Source organism: Procambarus clarkii, chromosome 79 (assembly GCF_040958095.1).
Source record: "Procambarus clarkii isolate CNS0578487 chromosome 79, FALCON_Pclarkii_2.0, whole genome shotgun sequence".
Classification (NCBI taxonomy): Eukaryota; Metazoa; Arthropoda; class Malacostraca; order Decapoda; family Cambaridae; genus Procambarus; species Procambarus clarkii.
In genome coordinates, this window is record NC_091228.1 from 11,180,255 (window position 1) to 11,205,341 (window position 25,087).

General features: G+C 42.0%; 1 protein-coding gene across 2 annotated transcripts in view; it reads right to left on the reverse strand.

Moving 5' to 3' along the window:
• Nucleotides 1-25,087, reverse strand: part of LOC138357673 (alpha-crystallin B chain-like) — a 46,250-nt gene that overhangs the window by 9,076 nt on the left and 12,087 nt on the right. The window contains exons 3-5 of one of the 2 annotated variants that reach the window (XM_069314674.1): nt 19,658-19,786; nt 18,919-19,049; nt 16,687-16,777 (exon numbers count right to left, since the gene is read on the reverse strand). In XM_069314674.1, coding sequence (XP_069170775.1) covers nt 16,687-16,777; nt 18,919-19,049; nt 19,658-19,786 — 351 coding nt within the window. The remainder of the gene's footprint in view (nt 1-16,686; nt 16,778-18,918; nt 19,050-19,657; nt 19,787-25,087) is intronic. The other variant, XM_069314675.1, reaches the window with a different exon arrangement.

A 25,087-nucleotide genomic window follows, 5' to 3' on the forward strand; every position in this document is an offset into this window, starting at 1 on the left:
GGAGACTGGACGGGTTTATTATTTAGAAGAGGGAAATATTATTATTTGCCAGTTTAGTGATAGTAAACGTATAAGGGAGAGGAATTAATGTCTCCCCATGGCATTCACTCGTGACGTTAACTTTTATTACTCGATAATCGCTATGACTCTAACGCTCTATTCGGCTCTTAGTTGGAAGTCAATTTATCTGTAATTAATTATCATACAGAATGCCTTGGTTATAGAGAATCGAATTTAATTCTCAGATACATTGGATATAATGTGTTTATTGTAATAAAATCTGACGCAATACTGACGTCGGATGACGTGAGAATTCTAGCCTACTGCACAGATGAAATTATTAGTACATGAGAATTCTACGTGGTGTTAATTTTACTTACTACAATAATTAGTAGAGTTAGTAATAATTAATGAGAATACAACAGTGTTGGATTCGGTGTTGGAAATTTCCAACATAACTCCGGGGCGAGGATTCTAGGGTCGTAGTGTACTGTGGAGTACTGACCTATCCCGAAGTGACGTTAAGATTAGTACATTCGTATGTTAATATGTTAGTATGTTAGTACACACATAACGAACGTCCCAGATTTATCAAGGACTTACCAGAACTTGAGTCTTGCTATTTACATGTCAAATGAAACATGTTGTTTATAGCCTACACAATATTTATAGATTTTAACTCACACAATTTAAAATAACAGTATCTACTGTGATGGGATATCCTGGGTCATAGTGACGTGTAATGTTTTGTTACGTGATATCATATCGCAGCATCATCATAGTTATCTAAGTGGGATGTGAAGGAAATTACTATTGTTCAGAGTTGTAATAGGCTTGCAAATTCCGCCTACATTGTTGAGCAGCAGCTCTAGTGGGGCGGTTGCTTGGAGGATCAGAATTATTACCCTCGGAAATTATTGGAGAAACTGGATCTGGCTGATATTCTTGCTCAGTCAGTTCAAGGGGAACCAGCTTCTCTAAAGTTTTTAGAGTAGTGTTGCCTCGGCATAAAACTTTAACTACTCTTAGGACACCTTGATGATCTGGATGAATGGTAACAATTTTACCTATAGGCCACTCTGACCTTGGTCCATCACTGTCGACTAGTACTAGGTCTCCTGGTTTTAATTACACCTTATTGTAAGGACTCGAAGCTCCGTAGTGGTACTCTCGTAGAGCTGTGAGGTACTCTCGAGTCCACACCTCATTCCACCTGTTAATAACTCTAGAAAGATGCTGGTAGCTTTCCACCAAGTCTCCTCTGGTCACATGTGACGGGTCTACAGGGTCCTCTTCGGCTAAAGGGATGAGAGGGCTCAGTAGACCTCCATGGATCAAGTGTGAGGGGCTCAGGGGTTCTCTCTGGGTGAAATCATCAGACAGGTAGGTTATTGGGCGGTTATTGACTCGCGCCTCGATTTCCACAACAATAGTTTGGAGTTCTGAGTAACTGACCTTTTGTCGGTGTAAAGTTTTCCTTAGACACTTCTTGACTGTGCCTACCATTCGCTCATAGAACCCACCTTGCCAAGGGGCTCTCGGTGCTATGAATTTCCAGTGACATTGTCGTCTCTGTAGGACTGACTGTACTTCTGGGTGGTTCCAGACTTCTCGCAAACAACTTTCTCCTGCCACAAAATTAGAACCGTTGTCCGATATCATTAATTTAGGACACGATCGGCGGGCAGCAAATCTGCGGAAAGCTTGAATGAAAGCTTCAGCACTCATGTCTGGAGTGACCTTTAAGTGTACGCCTCTGGTTGTAGCACACGTAAAGAGACAAATGTACGCCTTCACTGGTATATTATCTGGGTTACCAGTGAGGAGTAAGGCTCCTGTATAATCAACACCAGTGGTTTCGAAAGGACGAAGATGAACCACTCGCTCTTCTGGGAGTGGTGGAGGTCCTGGGTAAGGACATACTCTAGCGTCGTATCTCTTACAGATTACACAAGATTTAATAATTGTCTTAACAGTCTGACGACCTTGAGGAAGCCAGTACTTTTGTCTAAGGTCGGTGAGAGTATCTAAAACTCCACCATGTAAGGTACCATATTGATGGTGGTGTAAGACAAGAAGTTTAGTGATGATGTGGTGACGAGGTAGAAGAATTGGATTCTTTGTGTCCAAGTCAATTTTTGCATGTAGCAAACGTCCTCCACATCATAGTATGTCATGAGTGTTGGCATCGTACCAGATGCCTAGAGACTTAGTTAATTTATCTGGAAGATTCTCATATTCGCTTCCATATGTCTCTTGTTGTGCACATTTGATCCAGTAGAGGATAGGATTGGGAAACTTATGTCGAATTCCTACCTTAGCAAGGAAATCAAACACGTGTGCAGTCACTCGTAACAATTTGCTTAAGTTAGAATAATGGTGAGGATCAATGGCTAATGTTCGTTGAGGTTCTGGTTCTTTCATGGGAGTGGTGATATTGGTCACTATGACTTGTGGCTTTTGTTTGGGCCACTGACCACCAACAAGCCATGAAGGTCCATTGAACCACAGCGAAGACTTGACAAGTTGTTTTAATGTTAACCCTCGAGATAAATAATCTGCAGGATTGTCCTTAGTAGGAACATGTCGAAATTTATATCCAGCAGATAAATCATGAATCTCCCTGACGCGATTACTGACGTAACGAGTTTTGTTGTTATTGTTTCTTACCCATTGTAAGACTGCCTCGTTGTCTGACCACACTACAATCTCACCAAAGTGGATATTATTGAGTGTTTTTGCCAGGCAATGAGCCAATCTTACTCCCACTAGCAATGCAGTCAACTCCATCTGAGGTAAAGATCTCTTCTTAATGGGAGCAACTCTTGCTTTAGATGTGAGTAAAATTGATTGTGCACTGTTAACTAAATAGGCTACTGCGCCATATGCTTTGCCAGAAGCATCGCATAAAACGTGCAAATTGGTGGGTAAGTTTGGTCCAGAAGCATTACGAGGAAATTTCAAAACGCCTAACTGATTAAAATCCGTTGAGAGTATTTGCCATTTGGCTTGTAACTCACTTGGTAATGGATCATCCCATCCCATATGTTTCTGCCAGCACTCCTGCATTAGGAGTTCGCCCCTTATAAATATAGGACTAAGTAGGCCTAAAGGGTCAAATGGTTGACTGACAAATGAGAGCAGTGTTCTCATGGTAAGGGTTGAATTATCAGTTTGCACTGACTTGACATTCATCTCGTCAGTGCTGGTGTTCCATTCCACGCCTAGAACCTTTACTTGACTGGGTACCTGATAATCTGGAAATTCTTTCTCGATTACCTGGTTAAGCAGTTTATTATTTGAGGCCCATGATTGTAGTGGCATATTGGCTCCTAACAGTTCACGGTTAGCCTCATGGTAGATTTCTACCAGATCAGCTTGATCATTAGTTGTCCCCTGGAAATTGTCGACATACAAGTTGTCGCTAATGTCTGCCTTATAAGGGCTGTTTGATTTCCTCAAATGCGTGTCTAATGTTGCTTGCAAAAGAAACGGTGAGGACGTAGCTCCAAATAATACTGAGGCAAAACGATAGGTGATTACTTCACTGTTAGGATCCAGTGGATCCTTAAACCAGAGGAATTTTGTGTAGTCACGCTCTTCCTTCTGTAACCCTACTCGGAGAAAGGCTTCGCTGATATCAGCTGTATAGGCAAAAATGCCATGCCTGTGCGAAATCGTAACAACACATCATGTAGCCTTTGTGTTAGGCTAGGTCCCGTTTGGAGACATTCATTTAAAGACACACTGCTTGGCTTTACTTTAGCACTGCAGTTAAAGACAATACGAATAGGTGTTGTCAATGAGTCTTTCACCACAGCGTGGTGAGGTAAATAATGACCTGTTTTTCGGTCAGATGACCGGTTTTTCGATCGTGTTCGACAACTTCAATGAACTTATTGTTAAGTTGTTGTTGGATAAGTTGATGATACATGTTCAGTTTGTCTGGCTGCTTCTGTAGTCGTGTTAATTGAGACTGCAATTGTGAGGCTGCCATAAAATAATTCACTGGAAGTTGTGGATGATCCAACTTCCATGGGAGTCTTACCCAGTATTGTTTATTTGAGTAGACAACTGTATCCAGATATTGCTGGTAAGTCCACGTATCATCAGGACTTGGTTGCTCAGGGATGATGCCTAAGGTGTCTAAATCCCACAAACGATGTATTGGTGGGTCAGACTCAATATCCTCAGATATTTCCCTGAAGCGTAGTGGTGACTGTTCTAAGCCTAGTCACGCCACAATTACATTATTGGATTGTTGGTTTGTGGACGCTGGACCTTGTCTGAAAAGCACTGGTCCTGTGAGCAATTTGCCTCCTGCGGACGACAACAAATTCGTACCATGTTGCCTAGTGCATCCAGTTATAAACTTGTAATAATGATCCGCGCCTATAAGTATTCCAATATCTGTGAGGCAGTCAGAATTTATTTTATAATCTGCTAGCCTCATGCGGTTTCGTTTAAGGTGTCTCGCAGTGCGAGCTAATCCTGTGACCTGTAGGTCTGTAGGAATCTTATCCACTACTACCGCTTGGATTGGACTAGTAGAAGATCCTAGTCTTACTAATACTTTAACTACCTTGTAGTCACGAGGTCCACTATTTGACAAGAAACCAGAAATATTTAACCTCACACATTTGGCAGGTTTTAAATTTAACTCATCTACCAACTGTTGTGTAATGAAGGTTTTCTGTGAACCTTGGTCAAAAAGACCTCTAGTGTTAATTCTAGATCTTCGGTTTATTAGTTTAAGTTGAGCTGTAGGCAGAGTAGTATTATTGCCTGACTCAGTAGCAAGTACATTTACTTTGTGATGCACTTTGCAATATTGCACTGCAGTAGAATTCTCTCCAGTGGTCATGGTTGGTGTGGAAGATTTTCTACATAAGGCGTAATGGTGTACACCTTGGTTACAGCGGTTGCAGGAACGTAGCTGCACTGCACATTTCTTGGGATCATGAGAGCCCATGCACTTGGGGCACTTGTGCAACTCTTGTAACCTTTTAACCCTAACATTATAAGTAGGATAAACAGAGCATTGATAAGTGGTGTGTCCCTGATTGCAGAACAGACACTTTCTCTGATTAATAGACTTAGTCTTTTTAGTAGACAAGTCATTGGTTATCTCTGAAGGAGACACCGAATATGTACCTACGTTTCCACTTCTTTTCCCAGTGGATGGAGCAGGTTTGGATTTATATTTATTAGACTTACTCTGAGTCTGTTTAGGTTTGACTGAAATATCAGTACTAGTTGGTTTAGACTCAGGTTTAATTTTATCATGAGTCTTTAACCTGTTAACCGTGATCCTCAATCCCTCGAAAATTTGGTCAAGAGTGAGAAACTCGGTATTATAATGTGAGCAGAGCTCTGTCAAGACATTTCGAGGTAGTTTCCTCTGTAATAGTAGCTTGATAGACCATTCTGAAGCAGGTATATTAACTTTAGTACCTAAGGCCTTTACTAGAGACTCTACTTCTAGTCTGAAGCTTTGAAGTGACTCTGGTCTACTATTTGGTGCATTCAGATCTAGCAATTGATAATAGAGGGTAGCTATACTCTTTGTTGCAATAGTTCAACTTCAGGAGTTTTATAGCTTCCTCATAATTACTCTCATTAAGAGTAAGGTTATGTATGACCTTTTTAGCCTCTCCTGTGAGAAGACTAAGTAGGTATGAAAATTTAGAAACCTTGTCTAGAGACGGTTTCTTATGGATGTGAACTTCAAAGGAAGTCCAAAAATTGTCCCAATTTTCTGTATCTAATCCTGAAAATGTAGGCAAGTCTAGAGTAGGTAAACGAACCTCTGGTAGTTGATTATTGAAGTGAGACCCAGTGTTACTGGTATTGGATCCAGATTGTTTTGCTAATTGAGATAATTATATCCTGAGTCTCATCTTCATATTGGGAGATGTCGTCTACAATTTAACTTGCTTCATCAGGATCAGTTTCTACAGTATTTAGTAGATCAAGGTAAGATTTACCTGCAGATCTGACTTGATCAAATTTCAGTTCAGCTACTCTAACTGATGTCTCTAAGTGACAAGAGTCAATGGGAGTATCTTTAGTTAAGCCCTCAGCCTTATTAATTAATCTGGTCAAATGACCTTTAAGGCTAATGTAGGTTCTCCTCAATTGCTCAGGAGTAGCCATGTTGGGCTTAGGTTCAAACTTCACAGTGTCAATATATGTATTACTAATGAAGCTTGGGTACTTGTTCATTAGTGGACAAGTAACATTAAATGTAGCCTAATTTAAGGTGACTACTTTATGTTTTTCCTCACTTGAGGTTGAATGTACCTACCTACCTAATAACAAATAGCTAGATATTTTGTGCACTGTCTGAACTTCACCATTAGTTCTCGTCCGGTTAGCTCATCTATATCACCATCAGAGTTAATGGAGATTATCCAGCAATACACAAAATAGATACACAAAAATAATGCATACAAGAGAAATATTATGGAGACACTCTAATCAGAGTTATCTCAAAATTTAATCCCACCCTGTATAGGGTCAGCACAAATAATATAATACATACAACACTGACTAACTTAGGTCTAGTCGTAATAATTCCTAACTAAGAACTATAAAATTATTTAATCTGGGCTTGTACCAAATTCAGCACAATCTCAGCCTAAATTCTACCTACTAACATGGGTAAAGATTATTGTGGTGCAGTAAGGTGAGTATAGTTGTGCTGTATTTTTGGGTTTTTTGTTTTATAAGAGTGCTCTTGCACACACAGGTGAAACAATTATGTACAGTTAAGTTTGGCTTGCTAGCCACAGCCGTTTGTGATGGTTGATGGTGTTAATTAACTTGTCAACCACATGCAACCTAGATTCCCCTGACAAGTGTACACCATCTCTGGTCAGGTTCTGTCTGTAAGGTCTGGCTGTAAATTGGATATATGTGGCATCCAATCTCACTCGTTTTTTCAGCCTGAAATTTATGTACTTAGTTGCTCTCAGGTAGTATTCTGGGGTTACTCCCCAACGATTATCTTGACTTGGTTGGCGAGGTTCCACTAATGTGAATACTACCGATTCACTGATAAGCTTGAAAGAAGCAATTATGGCTTTGAGGTGTTTGATCACCTCGGCTGGATGACAAGTGGGGTGGATGTCATTACCACCTAAGTATATAATGGTTAGATGGTGAGGCCACTCTAACGCAGGTGTTAGGGTGGGGTTATTATAAAAGTTATGAGCTGTTGCTCCTGGTGACCTAAAGATTCTCACCTCTGTGTGAGGTATAGGTCTAAGTATTGTGGGTAATTGGCTATGACCCACTAAAGCTACCTTATACATGAGGTGAAAGTAGCAATATGTTAGTGTGATCTAGGCTAACTGATGTGTTACACTGTTAGTTGACTCAATTAATTAAATAGTTAGTCTAGCTTCTATCACACAAGGATTAGTTATTAATGATTAATATTTTAATTATAAATTTAATGCCTATCCGGTTCGAAGGACCATAATGTGGGACATTTGGGGCTTGAATCTGATTATTTAAATATTAATGTAGTAAATTAAATTACGAAGGACCACCCGCTTTTATAGTAAAGAGGAAAGCTAAGAATTTCTGATCATTAGATAATTCCTAGATGAACCAGTAACTATGGATAAAATACTAGAGAATATGATCATAGAAATAATTAATGGGCTGTATAATTAAATGAATCAAACCCTCAAACACCTACATTGGGGGGTTATTACTGGAAGTCAGTACATCCAGGAACTAGTGTGGTTCGTTCACTAATCCAAATTATAATAAGCTAATCCTATGAATTATAGTGAAACTAATGTCATTACCATAAATGGGAACATAGATTATAAGTATAATAATGATAGTCACAATAAACACATGTTAATCCTGAGGAATTCTGCATGTAAGTAATTCAGAAATTTCATGAATGAATACAAAGAATCTTAGCTTAAAGACGATTCCTTTATGTAAGCCACGACGCTTCCTCTAATTCCCTGGGCTCGGCTGGCTGACGAATGGGATGGATTAACATGGGAGAAGGCGGCAGGGAGAATTCTTCTCACGTGCTGCAAGACAAATATTTACAGTAGCAACTAATTAAACTACTGAATCTCTATATTCAAGAATTTAAGAGTTACAGGTGATAATAAGTAATCACCTGTGTTTTGGTGTTATCATGCGTCTTCACGGTCAATCACCCAGCTACTACACTACACTTTACCAGATGCATCGAATAAAGATAAGATACTTAGCTAATATGGGCACTGTATAAGTTTTAAGATTGCCGAAATTCGCGTCCCCAGGCTCTGGCTTCAGCCTATCCTGGATAATGGCGCGCTTCCCTGGCCAGTCACGTGTAGTCAGGAACCAGATTAAAAAGGTTCCTTATGTTACACCAGCACCAGTTGAAGATATTATCTGCGAGGTTGTTCACGCCTCACAGTGGCGACTTTCATCTGAGGATGGATAACGTCTACCCTGATGGCTGGGCAATGGCGTCTCCTCGTGAGCACAATACGGGTAGGTCTGCCTCAGAGCTTCCCTCCACGTGTACTGGCTTGGTCCTCCTCACCCACGCCGCGTCCCGCGTTCATTAAACAAGTTATTGTCACGAACATTAATATTTCTCGTATTTATGCTTGAAATGTTGGAGACTGGACGGGTTTATTATTTAGAAGAGGGAAATATTATTATTTGCCAGTTTAGTGATAGTAAACGTATAAGGGAGAGGAATTAATGTCTCCCCATGGCATTCACTCGTGACGTTAACTTTTATTACTCGATAATCGCTATGACTCTAACGCTCTATTCGGCTCTTAGTTGGAAGTCAATTTATCTGTAATTAATTATCATACAGAATGCCTTGGTTATAGAGAATCGAATTTAATTCTCAGATACATTGGATATAATGTGTTTATTGTAATAAAATCTGACGCAATACTGGCGTCGGATGACGTGAGAATTCTAGCCTACTGCACAGATGAAATTATTAGTACATGAGAATTCGACGTGGTGTTAATTTTACTTACTACAATAATTAGTAGAGTTAGTAATAATTAATGAGAATACAACAGTGTTGGATTCGGTGTTGGAAATTTCCAACAACCTAGTCTTCACTCTGAACGACCCCGACATAAGAGAAATCGGTTTTGATGCCCCAGTAGGAATGAGCGACCACAGTGTACTGGTGTTTGAGTACTTGATTGAAGAAGGGTTATTGAACTCGAGGAGGGAGACCGAAAACAAAAGGTTAGCATACCGAAAGGGAAACTATGAGGGGATAAGAAAATTCCTAACAGATATAGCATGGGAAACTGAGCTCAGGGGAAAGATGGCCCAAGACATGATGGAAAACATCACGCAGAAGTGCAAGGACGCAGCAAACAAGTTTGTCCCAGTCCAAAAGGAAAACAGTGAAATGAAGATGAGAAACCCATGGTTTAATCAGAGATGTTGGCTAGCTAAGCTGCAAAGTAAAAGGGCATGGAGAAACTATTGGAGTAACAGGACACTTGAGAGCAGAGAAAAATATCAGAATGCCAGGAATGAATATGTCATGATGAGAAGAGAGGCAGAAAGACAATACGAAAACGACATCGCAAGCAAGGCAAAGACTCAGCCTAAATTGTTGCATAGCCACATCAGGAGAAAAACAACAGTAAAGGAACAGGTTATGAAATTAAGAATAGGGGAAGAAGGATTAACTACAAACAACAAGGAAGTGTGTGAGGAACTGAATAAGAAATTACAGAAGGTCTTCACCTTAGAGCAAGGAAAAATCCCAGAGATAAGAGAGGCAATAGCTAACCAGGAACCACTGGAAGAGTTTGAGATTACTAGCAGGGAAGTAAGAAAGTGTTACCTAGAGTTGGATGTGACAAAGGCTATAGTCACAGATGGAATCTCCCCTTGGATACTAAAGGAAGGAGCAAAAGAACTGTGCCTGCCACTCCCCATGGTGTACAACAAATCACTGGCAATAGGGGAACTGCCAGAAATTTAGAAAGCAGCTAACGTAGTCCCGATATACAAGAAAGGAGATAGACAGGAGGTACTGAATTACAGGCTAGTGTCCCTAACCTGCAATCCATGTAAGCTGATGGAGAAGATTGTGCGAAGAAAGCTAATGGAACATCTGGAGCGAAAGAACTTTGTAACACAGCATCAACATGGGTTCAGGGATGGCAGGTCCTGCCTCACAGGGTTTCTTGAATTCTACGACCAGGCAACAAAAATCAGTCAAGAAAGAGAAGGGTGGGCAGACTGCATATTTTTGGATTGTCAGGAAGCCTTTGATACAGTACCACACAAGAGGCTAGTGAAAAAGCTGGATATGCAGGCCGGTGTGAAAGGGAAGGTACTCCATTGGATAAAGGAGTACCTAAGCAACAGGAGACAACGAGTCAGTGTAAGGGGTGAGGTCTCAGATTGGCGAGACGTTACAAGTGGAGTCCCGCAGGGGTCAGTCCTTGGACCTATACTGTTTCTGATATATGTAAATGATCTCCCATAGGGTATAGAATCGTTTCTCTCAATGTTTGCTGATGATGCTGTTTGCTGATGAGTGAATGGTCCAACAAATGGTTGTTGAAGTTCAACCCGAGTAAATGCAAAGTAATGTAACTAGGCAGTGGAAACAGGAGGCCAGACACAGGATACAGAATAGGAGATGAAGTACTTAATGAAACGGACAGAGAGAAAGATCTAGGAGTTGATATCACACCAAACCTGTCTCCTGAAGCCCACATAAAAAGAATAACGTCTGCGGCATATGCGAGGCTGGCTAATATCAGAACAGCGTTCAGGAACCTTTGTAAGGAATCATTCAGAATCTTGTACACCACATATGTAAGACCAATCCTGGAGTATGCGGCCCCAGCATGGAGCCCGTACCTTGTCAAGCACAAAACGAAGCTGGAAAAAGTCCAAAGGTATGCCACTAGACTAGTCCCAGAGCTAAGAAGCATCAGTTACGAGGAAAGGCTGCGGGAAATGCACCTTACGACCCTGGAGGACAGAAGAGTAAGGGTACACATGATCACAACCTACAAAAATTCTCAGGGGAATCGACCGGTTAAACAAGGATAAACTATTCAACACTGGTGGTACGCAAACAAGGGGACACAGGTGGAAACTGAGTACTCACATGAGCCACTGGAACATTAGAAGGAATTTTTTCAGTGTCAGAGTAGTTAACGGATGGAATGCATTAGGCTGTGATGTGGTGGAGGTTGACTCCATACACAGTTTCAAATGTAAATATGATAGAGGCGAGTAGGCTCAGGAACCTGTACACCAGGTTATTATGGCTGGTAATGGGAACAATCCCATTATTTGCATTAGCGTGGGAGGAAATGATGTTGGTCGAGTCAGGAGTGAGGAACTGATTCAGAGGTATAAAACAGCCATAGAGTTAGTTAGGAGCAAGGGAGGAATCCCGATCATATGTGGCATTCTTCCAAGAAAGGGAGTGGGAAATGAATGGATATCGAGGGCACTTGGTGTCAATTGCCGGCTGGAAAGATATTGCAAATCAAATGCAATATCTTTCATAGACAACTGGGAACACTTCTATGGAAGAAATGAAATGTATGCTCGTGATGGGGTGCATCTATCGAGAGCTGGGGTTGTTGCTGTTGCGAACTCGCTAGAAGAAGTGGTTAGAGGTGTTTGTTTGGGTTTAAACTGTTAGTAGATAGAGGTATGGGAATTGATTTGGAGGAAGGAGGTAATAAAAGTATGTGTTTGTGGGAGAAAGGAATTGGCAAAACGATCAGGGAAAGAGAAGGTCCGCAAAATAACAATTCACTTAGGGTATATTACACTAACAGTAGAAGTCTAAGAAATAAAATTAACGAATTAAATGCTCTTGTCTGCACAGAAAAAATAGATATTATTGCACTTACCGAAACGTGGATGAATGTAGAAAATAGAGAACTATTAGCTGAATATCAAATATATGGATTTAAACTATTTCACACAGATAGATATATTAGACGAGGAGGTGGAGTAGCCATATATGTTAGGGACAATTTGAAATGTAGTCTCAAAGAGGGAATCAAAACAGAGCCACACACAGAAACTATTTGGATTGAATTAAACGAAAAAGCTAATAATATTATAATAGGAGTAATATATAGGCCACCAAATTTAGACAGAATGGAAGCAAAGCATCTATGGGATGAAATATCTAGAGCATCTAGATCTAACAGTATTTATGTCATGGGTGACTTTAATTTTAGCGGAATAAACTGGTTGAACAAAACAGGGAATAGTGAAGCAGAAGATTTTCTAGAATTAATTGACGATTGCTTTCTTACGCAACACATTAAGGAACCAACACGGGAAAATAATATTTTAGATTTAGTGTTAACTAACAGGGAAACGCAAATTAATGACATCGAAATAGGGAGTGAGCTAGGGAGCAGTGATCACAAAGAAATCAGATTTAGCATAGAATGGAATAGACCAGTAGGAGAAAATTCTGTTAAAGTGCCAGATTTTCGAAAAGCTGATTTTAATAGCCTAAGAAATTTTTTGGGTCAAATTGATTGGAAAGGCTTGGGTATGGGGTGTGGGCCGGTCTTGGAGCGAGACATGAACCCAGCGATAGGTGACTTAAATGGGGATTTCGATGTGGATTCAATATATAACTTATTTAAGAATATTCTAAACAAAGCACAGGAACGTAGTATACCATACAAATTGAATAGATCGTATACTAATGACCCAAAGTGGATAACAAAGAATTTGAAGAACCTTATAGGTAAAAAGAGAGCTTGGTACAAAAGGATTAAAAATGGGGAGGTCACTTTAGAACAGGAATTCGTACAACTGGTTAGAAATGTTAAAAAAGAGATAAGGAAAGCAAAAAGAAACTATGAAGTTCGCATAGCAGGGCAAGCAAAGACAAATCCTAAAGGGTTTTTTCAGTTATATCGTACTAAGACTAGGGAAAGGATAGGTCCATTAAAAACTGAGACAGGTCAAATAACAGATAGTGATGAAGAGATGAGTAGTATTTTTAATAAATATTTTGTATCTGTATTTACTAAAGAGGAACTTAACAATATGCCTTCAGCCGAACAAGTCTATGTGGGTGGGGACGAGGACAGGTTGACGAGTTTAGCAGTTACCAGGGAGGATGTTCTTAAACAAATAGTAAAACTCAAACCAAACAAATCCCCAGGGCCGGATGAAGTGTTTGCTAGGGTGCTTAAAGAATGCAAAGAGGAGCTTTGTGACCCACTGTCAACCATATTTAATAAATCAATAGAGTCAGGCAGAGTGCCAGAGTTTTGGAAAGTTGCTAATGTGATACCAGTTTTTAAGAAAGGAGATAGATCACTTGCGTCTAACTATCGACCAATTAGCCTAACGTCTATTGTGGGAAAGTTACTCGAATCTATAATAGCAAATAAAATTCGTCTTCATCTTGAAAAACATAAATTAATAATTGAGTCGCAACATGGTTTTATAAATGGCCGTTCATGTTTAACAAATTTGTTATCTTTTTATTCTAGCATTGTTGAGGCAGTTGATAGTGGTAAGGATGGCGATGTTGTATACCTTGACTTTAGCAAAGCTTTTGATACAGTGCCACATGAAAGACTGATTAAAAAAATAGAGTCTCATGGTATTGGGGGTGCTATATTAAGCTGGATTAGGGCATGGCTATACCAAAGGAAACAGAGAGTTAGTATAAATGGAATCAAGTCAGAGTGGGAAAATGTTGTAAGTGGAGTGCCTCAAGGCTCTGTCCTGGGACCTCTGTTGTTTATAATATATATAAATGATTTAGATTCAGGTTTGAGTAGCAACATTTGCAAATTTGCCGATGATACGAAAATCGGTAGGGAAATTAATTCGGAGGAGGACTCACTATCACTTCAAGTTGATCTAGATAGGGTTTTGAAATGGTCAAAGGATTGGCAGATGCAGTTTAATGCTGATAAATGTAAAGTTCTGAGGTTAGGTAATGATGATAGAGTTACAAGATACGAGCTAGATGGTGTTGTGATTGCGAAGTCGGATTGCGAAAGGGATCTGGGAGTTATGATTAGTAAGAATTTAAAACAAAAGGATCAATGCATAAATGTTCGTAATAAGGCAAATCGGACACTTGGATTTATTAATCGCAGCGTTAGTAACAAGACACCTGGTGTGGTTCTCAAGCTATATCTTGCTCTAGTTAGGCCCCATTTAGATTATGCAGTTCAGTTTTGGTCGCCATATTATAGAATGGATATAAATTCACTTGAACGTGTCCAGCGTAGGATGACTAAGTTAATTCCCCAAATTAGAAATCTTTCATATGAAGAAAGATTAACAAAGCTTAAGTTGCATTCACTGGAAAGGCGAAGAGTTAGGGGTGACATGATAGAGGTTTACAAGTGGATGAATGGACATAACCGGGGGGATATTAATAGGGTATTAAAAGTATCAACACAGGACAGAACACGAAACAATGGATATAAATTGGATAAGTTTAGATTTAGGAAAGACATGGGTAAATACTGGTTCAGTAACAGGGTTGTTGATTTGTGGAACCAATTGCCGCGTAACATTGTGGAGGTGGGGTCCCTCGATTGTTTCAAGCACGGGTTGGACAAGTATATGAGTGGGATTGGGTGGTTATAGAATAGGAGCTGCCTCGTATGGGCCAATAGGCCTTCTGCAGTTACCTTTGTTCTTATGTTCTTATGTTCTTACCAGTTGATTGACAGTTGAGAGGCGGGACCAAAGAGCCAAAGCTCAACCCCCTCAAGCACAAATAGGTGAGTACAAATAGGTAAAAATACACACACACAATCTTTATCTATAGCATATATGTAAATATGTGTGCAACAACGGTCGCGTTGCCATTCACTACGTCTTTAGTGATAATTGCATCACATCTTGATACTGCAGCCGGCATAGAAAAAGTAGTCTTAAAAATGAAATTTTGTACTTTTGTAATTTTGAAACGACATGAAAAAAATTCACTGTCATGCGGCTAAATAATTCTTCTATAATCAAGTAAACTTATGCAACAGTTTACCAAGAGATATAATACAGAGTGGTGCGGGAAACATATTGAACACCTTTAGTGTGATACACAAAACAGTGTGATACAGTAAACACATCTAAACTTTAATTAGAAAAACAGTTCACAATTTCACGTTTCTACAGGTTTATAAATCTATATATGTTCCTTTAACGCTGAAGTCAGGAATGTACAAAAGTAGTCTACAATAAGGGAACAACCATGCACTATAGCCAGAAGTTGTCTACAATAAGGGAACAACCATGCACTATAGCCAGAAGTTGTCTACAATAAGGGAACAACCATGCCAGAAGTTGTCTACAATAAGGGAACAACCATGCACTATAGCCAGAAGTTGTCTACAATAAGGGCACAACCATGCACTATAGCCAGAAGTTGTCTACAATAAGGGAACAACCATGCACTATAGCCAGAAGTAGTCTACAATATGGGAACAACCATGCACTATAGCCAGAGGTTGTCTACAATAAGGGAACAACCATGCACCATAGCCAGAAGTTGTCTACAATAAGGGAACAACCATGCACTATAGCCAGAAGTTGTCTACAATAAGGGAACACCATTTCACTATAGCCAGAAGTTGTCTACAATAAGGGAACAACCATGCACTACAGCCAGAAGTTGTCTATAATAAGGGAACAACCATGCACTATAGCCAGAAGTAGTCTACAATAAGGGAACAACCATGCACTATAGCCAGAAGTTGTCTACAATAAGGGAACAACAATGCACTATAGCCAGTTGTCTACAATAAGGGAACAACCAGGCACTATAACCAAAAGTTGTCTACAATAAGGGAACAACCATGCACTATGACCAGAAGTAGTCTACAATAAGGGAACAACCATGCACTATAGCCAGAAGTTGTCTACAATAAGGGAACCAACCAAGCACTATAGCCAGATGTAGTCTACAATAAGGGAACAACCATGCACTATAGCCAGAAGTTGTCTACAATAAGGGAACAACCATGCACTATAGCCAGAAGTAGTCTACAATAAGGGAACAACCATGCACTATAGCCAGAAGTTGTCTACAATAAGGGAACAACCATGCACCATAGCCAGAAGTTGTCTACAATAAGGGAACAACCATGCACTATAGCCAGAAGTTGTCTACAATAAGGGAACACCCTTGCACTATAGCCAGAAGTTGTCTACAATAAGGGAACAACCATGCACTATAGCCAGAAGTTGTCTACAATAAAGGAACAACCATGCACTATAGCCAGAAGATGTCTACAATAAGGGAACAACCATGCACTATAGCCAGAAGTTGTCTACAATAAGGGAACAACCATGCACTATAGCCAGAAGTTGTCTACAATAAGGGAACAACCATACACTATAGCCAGAAGTTGTCTACAATAAGGGAACAACCATGCACTATAGCCAGAAGTTGTCTACAATAAGGGAACAACCATGCACTATAGCCAGAAGTTGTCTACAATAAGGGAACAACCATGCATTATAGCCAGAAGTTGTCTACAATAAGGGAACCAACCAAGCACTATAGCCAGAAGTTGTCTACAATAAGGGAACAACCATGCACTATAGCCAGAAGTTGTCTACAATAAGGGAACAACCATGCACTATAGCCAGAAGTTGCCTACAATAAGGGAACAACCATGCACTATAACCAGGAACCTTTTTCGGGGCATCGATGGTGAGAACACCATCAGGAGAGAGGGAGGACGCCACCATGTCGACCAGGACGTTCTCAGGCAGCGTGTACTTCCTGTAAGTAGAAACACTCGGTTTAACGCATTTCAACATCGGGAAAAACTCATGATACCTATGTACATTGTCCTGCAACACCCACGTTGATTATATACATTGCCCTGCAACACCCACATTGATTATATACATTGCCCTGCAACACCCACATTGATTATATACATTGCCCTGCAACACCCACATTGATTATATACATTGCCCTGCAACACCCACATTGATTATATACATTGCCCTGCAACACATGCAACACCCCACTGTGTCTATATGCATCGCCCTGCAGTATTATACATCGCCCTGCAACACCCACAGTGTCTTTATACATCACCCTGCAACACATGCAACACCCACAGTGTCTTTATACATCGCCCTGCAACACGTGCAACACCGACAGTGTCTTTATACATCGCCCTGCAACACATGCAACACTCACAGTGTCTTTATACACCGCCCTGCAACACATGCAACACCCACAGTGTCTTTATACATCGTCCTGCAACACATGCAACACCCACAGTGACTATATACATCGCCCTGCAACACATGCAACACCCACAGTGACTATATACATCGCCCTGCAACACATGCAACACTCACAGTGTCTTTATACATCGCCTTGCAACACTCACAGTGTCTTTATACATCGCCTTGCAACACTCACAGTGTCTTTATACATCGCCCTGCAACACATGCAACACTCACAGTGTCTTTATACATCGCCCTGCAACACATGCAACACTCACAGTGTCTTTATACATCGCCCTGCAACACATGCAACACCCTCAGTGACTATATACATCGCCCTGCAACACATGCAACACCCACAGTGACTATATACATCGCCCTGCAACACATGCAACACCCACAGTGACTATATACATCGCCCTGCAACACATGCAACACTCACAGTGACAACCAAGTAAATACAAGTTTTTTGACGTTTATATTTGGAAGCAGAAAGGTGACATTGTAACTATTAATATAAAGTCGTCTTTTTACCATATAAAATACGTTGATTTCAGTCAATTAAATCGTAGAAATTTTAAGCAAACATACAAATTACGTTTTAATGTTTCTAATTTAAATTAGAAACAAATACTTAATGTGCGTGAGTGTGTTTGTGTGTGTGTAGTTATCTAATTGTGCTTACGGGGGTTGAGCTCTGGCTCTTTGGTCTCGCCTCTCAACTATATGTGTTGAGCTCTGGCTCTTTGGCCCCGCCTCTCAACTGTCAATCAACTGATGTACAGATTCCTGAGCCTACTGGGCTCTATCATATCTACATTTGAAACTGTGTATTTGCTGTGAGCTGTGAAGCCCCTCGCAGCCTCGAAGCTGCAGGGAGGTGTTTTGACAGTTGTTAAGGTGACAGGCTCTTGAGTACATAACGAATGTGAGTCACTGTGTACTAGTAACTAAATTGTTGAATAAATTCATTTATTTTGTTACACATCCCTTTGACGTCATTTCTCATTTTGAAGTACTGCCACCATTATTCATCTAAATTGCTAGTTGACATTGTCATTAATTTGAGTTGGCTCGGGATCCAGCCCAGAGCCTCAATCACTGAATATAAGATTCGGTGTGAGGACCTGTCCGCTACCTGTTAGATTTGCTTGCAAGCAAGTTGCAGAGCAAAGGACCTAAGTGTGTAAGGTCTGGTATTGCGTGTGGTGAAGTAAAAGACCTTCCTGGCCTTCATCTCCACCTGGAATACCTAGACCTTGGCGTCTTGGTCACACCTCCGGATTGTATTCCTTTGTTTGTCGAAGGCAAATATTCGAATCCACATCTCATTATAACCAGTTCCTTCACATCTGGCGCCCATCGTGGGGCTAGAGCCTGTGAGGGTGGATCACACACGAGGAACCTGAAGATGTATCCAGGTATCCCACTCATCTGACGAAGGACCTGGAGATGTATCCGGGTATCCCACTCACCTGACGAAGGACCTGGAGATGGATCCGGGTATCCCACTCACCTGACGAAGGACCTGGAGATGTATCCGGGTATCCCACTCACCTGACGAAGGACCTGGAGATGTATCCGGGTATCCCACTCACCTGACGAAGGACCTGGAGATGTATCCGGGTATCCCACTCACCTGACGAAGGACCTGGAGATGGATCCGGGTATCCCACTCACCTGACGAAGTGCCTGGAGATGGATCCATGTTCGTCTTGCCTCTCTTCGTGTTTACCCTCCACCTCCACGACGCCTTCCACCACACGAACCTTCAGCTCCTCCGGCTTGAACTGCTGAACGTCCAGCGACATCTGTTGTCAAGACAAAAACGCTTTGAACACGACTCACGACTGATGATGTTCAAATAATTCTCGAACAGTAGTTCACTGACGCCCTCTGCTTCCGAATCGCATCTCTTTAAATGCATACGTCACCTAACTACAGACAAAATTCTATTATGTAATATTAATTTATATTTGAGAAAATATTTGATTTTGCAGACAATGTTGATGAATGCTTCCATTAGGGTGGGCGTCGCCTAGACGAGCCTAACTGCTGGACAGACTGTGATTATTGGATTGAGCCACATACTGCACAACTGCTGGACTTGTGCCACATACTATACAGAACTACTGGACGTGAGCCACATACAACATACAACGACTACTGGATGGGAGCTACATACTTCACAGGACTACTGGACGTGAGCCACATACTACACAACTACTGGACGTGAGCCACATACTACAGACCACAATTACTAGACGTGAGCCACATACTACACAACACATCTTCTGGACGTGAGCTACATACTACACACCACAACTACTGTACGGGAGTCACATGCTACGCACAAACCGCTTCTACAGAGTCTTCAAGTAGCCAGCTCATACCGGAGAAAACGGTATAGGATACTCACGGTAAACTTGTCGGTGTGTTGACTAAGGGAGGAGATCCCGGAGCGCTCGCGGGGCGGGCGGCGACAGCAGGTGTAGAGGGAGGCGGTGGGTGACGACACGTCCTCCTCGGCCATCACTGACCCGAAGTGCTGGACGTGCCCACAGCCATGCGTTCAGTGAGATGGTAATTGGTAAGATAATTATCGAGATAAAGAGTTCGTACAGTCGGGTTTCATTTCCACCCACACTCAGGAATTCTCGATTCAAATCCTGGGAGGGACGGAAATGGTTGGGTGCGTTTCCTATCCTTTTTACTTAGCAATAAATAAGTACCCAAGAGTTAGTCAGCATGTTATGGGGATGCATCCTGGAGAGGGCCGATAATTTGTTTTTGGGTGGGGGGGGAGGGGACCTCTATATAACCCTTACAGTATATGTTGTTATGAACCTCCAGGTAGCCTAATGAGGTAGTCCTGCATTTGTGAGAGTTATTGTGCACCTGACCAGATATAGGACCCAGGTAAATGAATTAAACTAAACAACGTCAGTAATTGTGATTGAAGAGAAGGAAAGCAGAGAGCCTCACTTGAGTCGTGAGATTCGACGGAGACAGACGTACGTAGTTGCCTCCTAACGAAGAAGGAAGTTTGTAGCTCATGGTGAAGAATTGGTGAGGAACTACACGAACAACGTGTGAGGAAGCTGTTGGAGGATGGCGTGTAACGTATCTTTGTTATGGTGGTAACTATATATGGGCGACCTGAAGTCTATTGGGTAGTCGTGCCTTCGTGGACCCGATTGTGTGTGTAAATCCTTTAAGGGGATAATTGGGCAGGTGTTCCTGTGTGGCACCTGTTACGTCACTTCTCATGCTCAAGACAGGACGAGAAGCCGATAGTATCATGTCCCAGAGAAATTTGTGGACGACAGGTTGGGCGCCATATTTGTGCGTCGTTTGACAGGCGTCGACACGACATCCTTTTGCGGCAAGAACACAATATTCTGTCATGTATAGCTTGTTATAGTTTGATCGTGTGCCCAGTGATCTTATAGGAGGTTATTGAATGTAGGTTAGAGAGTTGGTGAAAATAATGAGAGGATGTAATGAGTTTGAGATGATTTGCTATTACGGAGGCGGAAGCGACATATGCTCTCGCAGACGAGTGCAGTGTACGACTGAGGGGTGGGAGCCCCCTGTGGACTCGTCCATTGTGGGGGAGTACGCATTTCAGTACAGTCGGGGCAGGGGATAGGGCAATGTGCGGTGGAATCTATTCTGTATATAAATATTATTTGAGTTTGATACGAGAATATGTAATTATGACAGAGGAACTTCATATATATGGTGGAACTTCATGTAGCAGTGGTACTTGGAGGACGTGTTTCGTCGTTGTTCGACGTAACAACGAAAGCAGCAGTAATATTGAGAAGAGTGCAGGAGTACCTACCTAATTTGAGGACCCGTTGATGGATAGTCCTGTTTGTGGGCCTCAGGACGTAATACAGAGATATATGGACACCATTATTGTTTGAGGGAGTGCATGAATTCATATGTTATTAGTTGTGTTCATATATATCACCTTACAGTGTAAGGTGATACGCTAATATTTATCTTGTTTGAGTTAATTTATATGCAAGTTGCCTAGCCCAGACGGTGAGAAGGCCGGGGGTTGCTGGTAAAGATTAAACAGCAGGATAGCGTAGTTTATTTGTTGGAGCATTAATACTATATAGGTGTGATGTGGTGCTAGATAGTTGGACCTGATGATACTATGCTGATATATTTCACTCTTTGTATTGTTGTAATAAATGCTTGTCTGTAGACAACTTGTTTTGCACTTGTCCTGATGAGAATTTCTAAAAGGAGGGAGAGAGAAACAATTGCAGGTCGGTCGACAGCAGACATAATATCATGAAGAGGAACTAGAAGAAGATCATCCCAAAGCAAGGAGAGAGAGGGGTAAGTAATATCGGCTCCGTGGGGTGTGTACTCATGATAATGGGCCGGTTCTGAGCCCATTCCCCAAACAATATGACGGAGAGCCCCTCTCTCCATAGTTACATCATTAGAGGGTGACTCTCCATAGGTGGAGGTGTTAGTGAACATTAGTGTGGTGTTATTGTTAGTTTTAATGGGTGTTTCTGACATATACAAGGGGACCATTCATAATGTACACTGGCCGTCAGTCCCCCGACACAATTAATTATTATTATTTTTTGTTTATTTATATTCAAGAGTTCTTACATTCTTGTAAAGCCACAAGCACACACAGCGTTACGGGCAGGTCCTTATGCCTAATTTTCCCCGAAATACTACCCACAAAATCGTTTAACAATCAGGTACTCATTCACTGCTGGGTGAACAGAGGATTGGTGCCCAGTCAATCTTCCCCGGCCAGGATACGAACCCAGGCCAAAGCGCCGGGTGAATGTTTTACAACTACACCACGAGGACTGGCCAAAATATTTTTTTGGGTAAAAACCCACAGTTGTGTATATGTGAAATTTATGTATGGAACTTATGCCAAGTCTTTCGCACTCTTCTGAGTGTTTTATCAAGGTCTGAGTGAGTGATTAGGACGAGACTTACATCTCAACGTCTAATGAGGCTGTTAACCTGGGTCCTGTTCTCTTATTCTTCTTGACCGCCTGACCAGGTCATCCCTAATCCCGACAGCAGATGTACCTGCGGAAATAAAGTCTTCTACGGAAATATGGTCATGTGTCCTTTCTGTAATCCTGCTAATCTGGGAACCGGAATTGTTAGTAATCGAGGAGAACCATCGTAATCCACTACTCTCGCTAAAAGAAAACTTCCAAATATCTCTGTGACACATCTGAGTTTCCAGTTTCCACCGATGTTCCCTTATTCTGTTAATACTCAGCGTGAACATTTTGTCTATTTCCACTCTGTCAATCCTTCCGAGTATTTTATATGTTCTTATCATATCACACCCCCCCCCCATATTCCTTCTTTTTTTTGAGTCGTCAGGTTCATTTTGTACAGGCGCTCTTCATAACTCATCCCTCGTAACTCTGGGACGAGCCTCGTCGCAAATTTCTGAACCTTTTCCCGTTTCCGTATATGTTGCTTTAGGTTGGGGCTTCCATGATGGGGGTGGCAAACTCCAAGACTGGTCTCACGCAGGCAGTGACATTGACATATAGGACTCTACATCTGTAAACATGTCATTTATGTATATTAAAAATATAACTGATCCCAGCACCGATCCTTGAGATACTCCACTCGTTACTGTTCGCCAGTCAGACTTCTCGCCCTCTACCGTTACTCTCTGGTTCCTTCCTGTTAGGTAATTCCTTAATCCTGCTAGGGCCTTTCTGCTTACTACAGCTTGCCTCTCAAATTTGAATAGCAGTCTTCTGTGCGATACTGCATCAAAGATTTTTTGGCAGTTCAGAAAATGCAGTTTGCCCATCCTTCCCTGTCCTGCCTTATTCTTGTTATTTTATCATGCAATTCCAGAAGGTTTGTTAGCCATGATTTTCCTACCCTGAACCCATGTTTGTGTTTGCTTACAAAACTAATGTTCACTAGGTGTGCAACAAGTCTTAGCCTAATTATTTTTTTAAGTACAGGAGATGCGTGTCAGTGATACAAGAAGAAAAATGTCGGTGAACGATTAAGTGACAAGACTAAGGAAAATAGAGAGGGCATATACAGAAATGACAAGGGAATCTGCGAGGCACTGAATGCCAGTTTTCATGGAGTGTTTACAACCGAGCCTGAGCAGCTCCCATTGTTAGAAGAGATTACCCCTAGATGAAAGACTGCCAGATATAGAGGTGACAGCAGAGGTGGTAATGAATCAGTTGACAACACTGGATGCAACTGAAGCGGTTGGACCAGACATAGTATCACTGTGGATACTAAAAGAGGCCGCGCAGGCCCTCAGCGTGCCTCTGGTAAGGATTTTTAATGAATCACTTATGTTGGGAGAATTGCCCAATTGCTGGAAGAGGGCAAATGTCTTCACCACTCCTCAGCTCCTCTTCTTCCATGTGACCCCCTACCCTTGCTAGGGGTCACATGGACCCCCCGTGGGGGACGGGGGGACCCCCCCCCCCCACCTCTTCCTCCATTTACTTCTTTCCCTTTCTGCCCCAATGCCCACACCTTCCCCTGAGTTCCCCCTGATTAATACAACCTCCCTCCCACTCTCACTATCCATGTTCCATCCTAACCTCTTCCCCCACCCCCTCTATCCTTCTCCCCCCCCCCCCCCCAACTTTTCAACCTCTATCTGACTCTCGACCTCACGGTACTTCTCAACCCCCCTATGCCCCCATGGATCCTCCCTAATCTTCACACCCAGTATGCCCTTCCTTCTCCAGACCTACCTACCCAGGCCCTACCCCAGACCTTCCTATCTACCTTCCTAGATGCCCAACCCCATTCACCCCCAAGGACCCCTCCAGACCCCATTCCCCACCCAGACACCACGCGAGATCCCCCCAGCCCCCATTCATCCCCCTCAGACACCCCTTCCCCCTGATCCTCCCAGACACCCCCCGGATCCCCGCATTCATCCCCCTCATACATCACCCCCCCCCCCCAGATCCCTCCAGACCCCCAGAGAAAGGGCGAACTCTGGTACCAGAGTTTCCATGAAGAATCTCAAGGTTTAGTACACCAATGCTGATGAGATATCTAATAAAGCAGAAGAGATAGAAGAAAGAGTTAGTGAGGCAGATCCTGACATAGTTGCAATAGTAAGAATTAAATAAACGGCATGATCTCGGATGTAATCTTTCCAGCGGGCTATCAAGTGATAAGAAAAGAGGACACAGAGACAGGGAGGGGGAGTGGCACTCCTAATAAAGCAGAAATGGAATTTTGAAGACCAGGGAAATCGGGGTACCAATGAGAGCACAAGCTCCATACATGGAACTCTGACAGCAGATGGGAGGAAGATTGTGATCTTGGTAATCTACAGTCCCCCACCAAACAGTAGAAGACCCAGGCAGGAGTATGATGACAACAACAAGGCATGAACAGATGAACTGCAGAAGGCAGCAACATTCGCTCACAGAATGAGAGCGAAGCTGCTGGTTATGGGGGACCTAAATCATGGAGAGATAAATTGGGAATCAAGGAATCCCCATGGAGGGGACGAAACGTGGGGAGCAAAGTTAGTAGATGTTATAGACAGAATTTTCCTAGCACATGTGAAGGAGGACACAAGGGAAGGAGGAGGAGATGCACCGAGCTTATTAGACCTGATTTTCACCCAGAACGTGGAAGACATCGAGAATGAAAGGCTTTTTGGCAGTCCAGAAATATGCAGTCTGCCCAACGTTCCCTGTCCTGTCTTATACTCAATATTTTATCATAGAATTCCAAAAGGTTTGTTAGGCACGATTTCCCTTTCCAGAACCCATGTTGATGTTCGTTCACAAACAAAACGTTCTCCAGGTGTGCAATCAGTCGT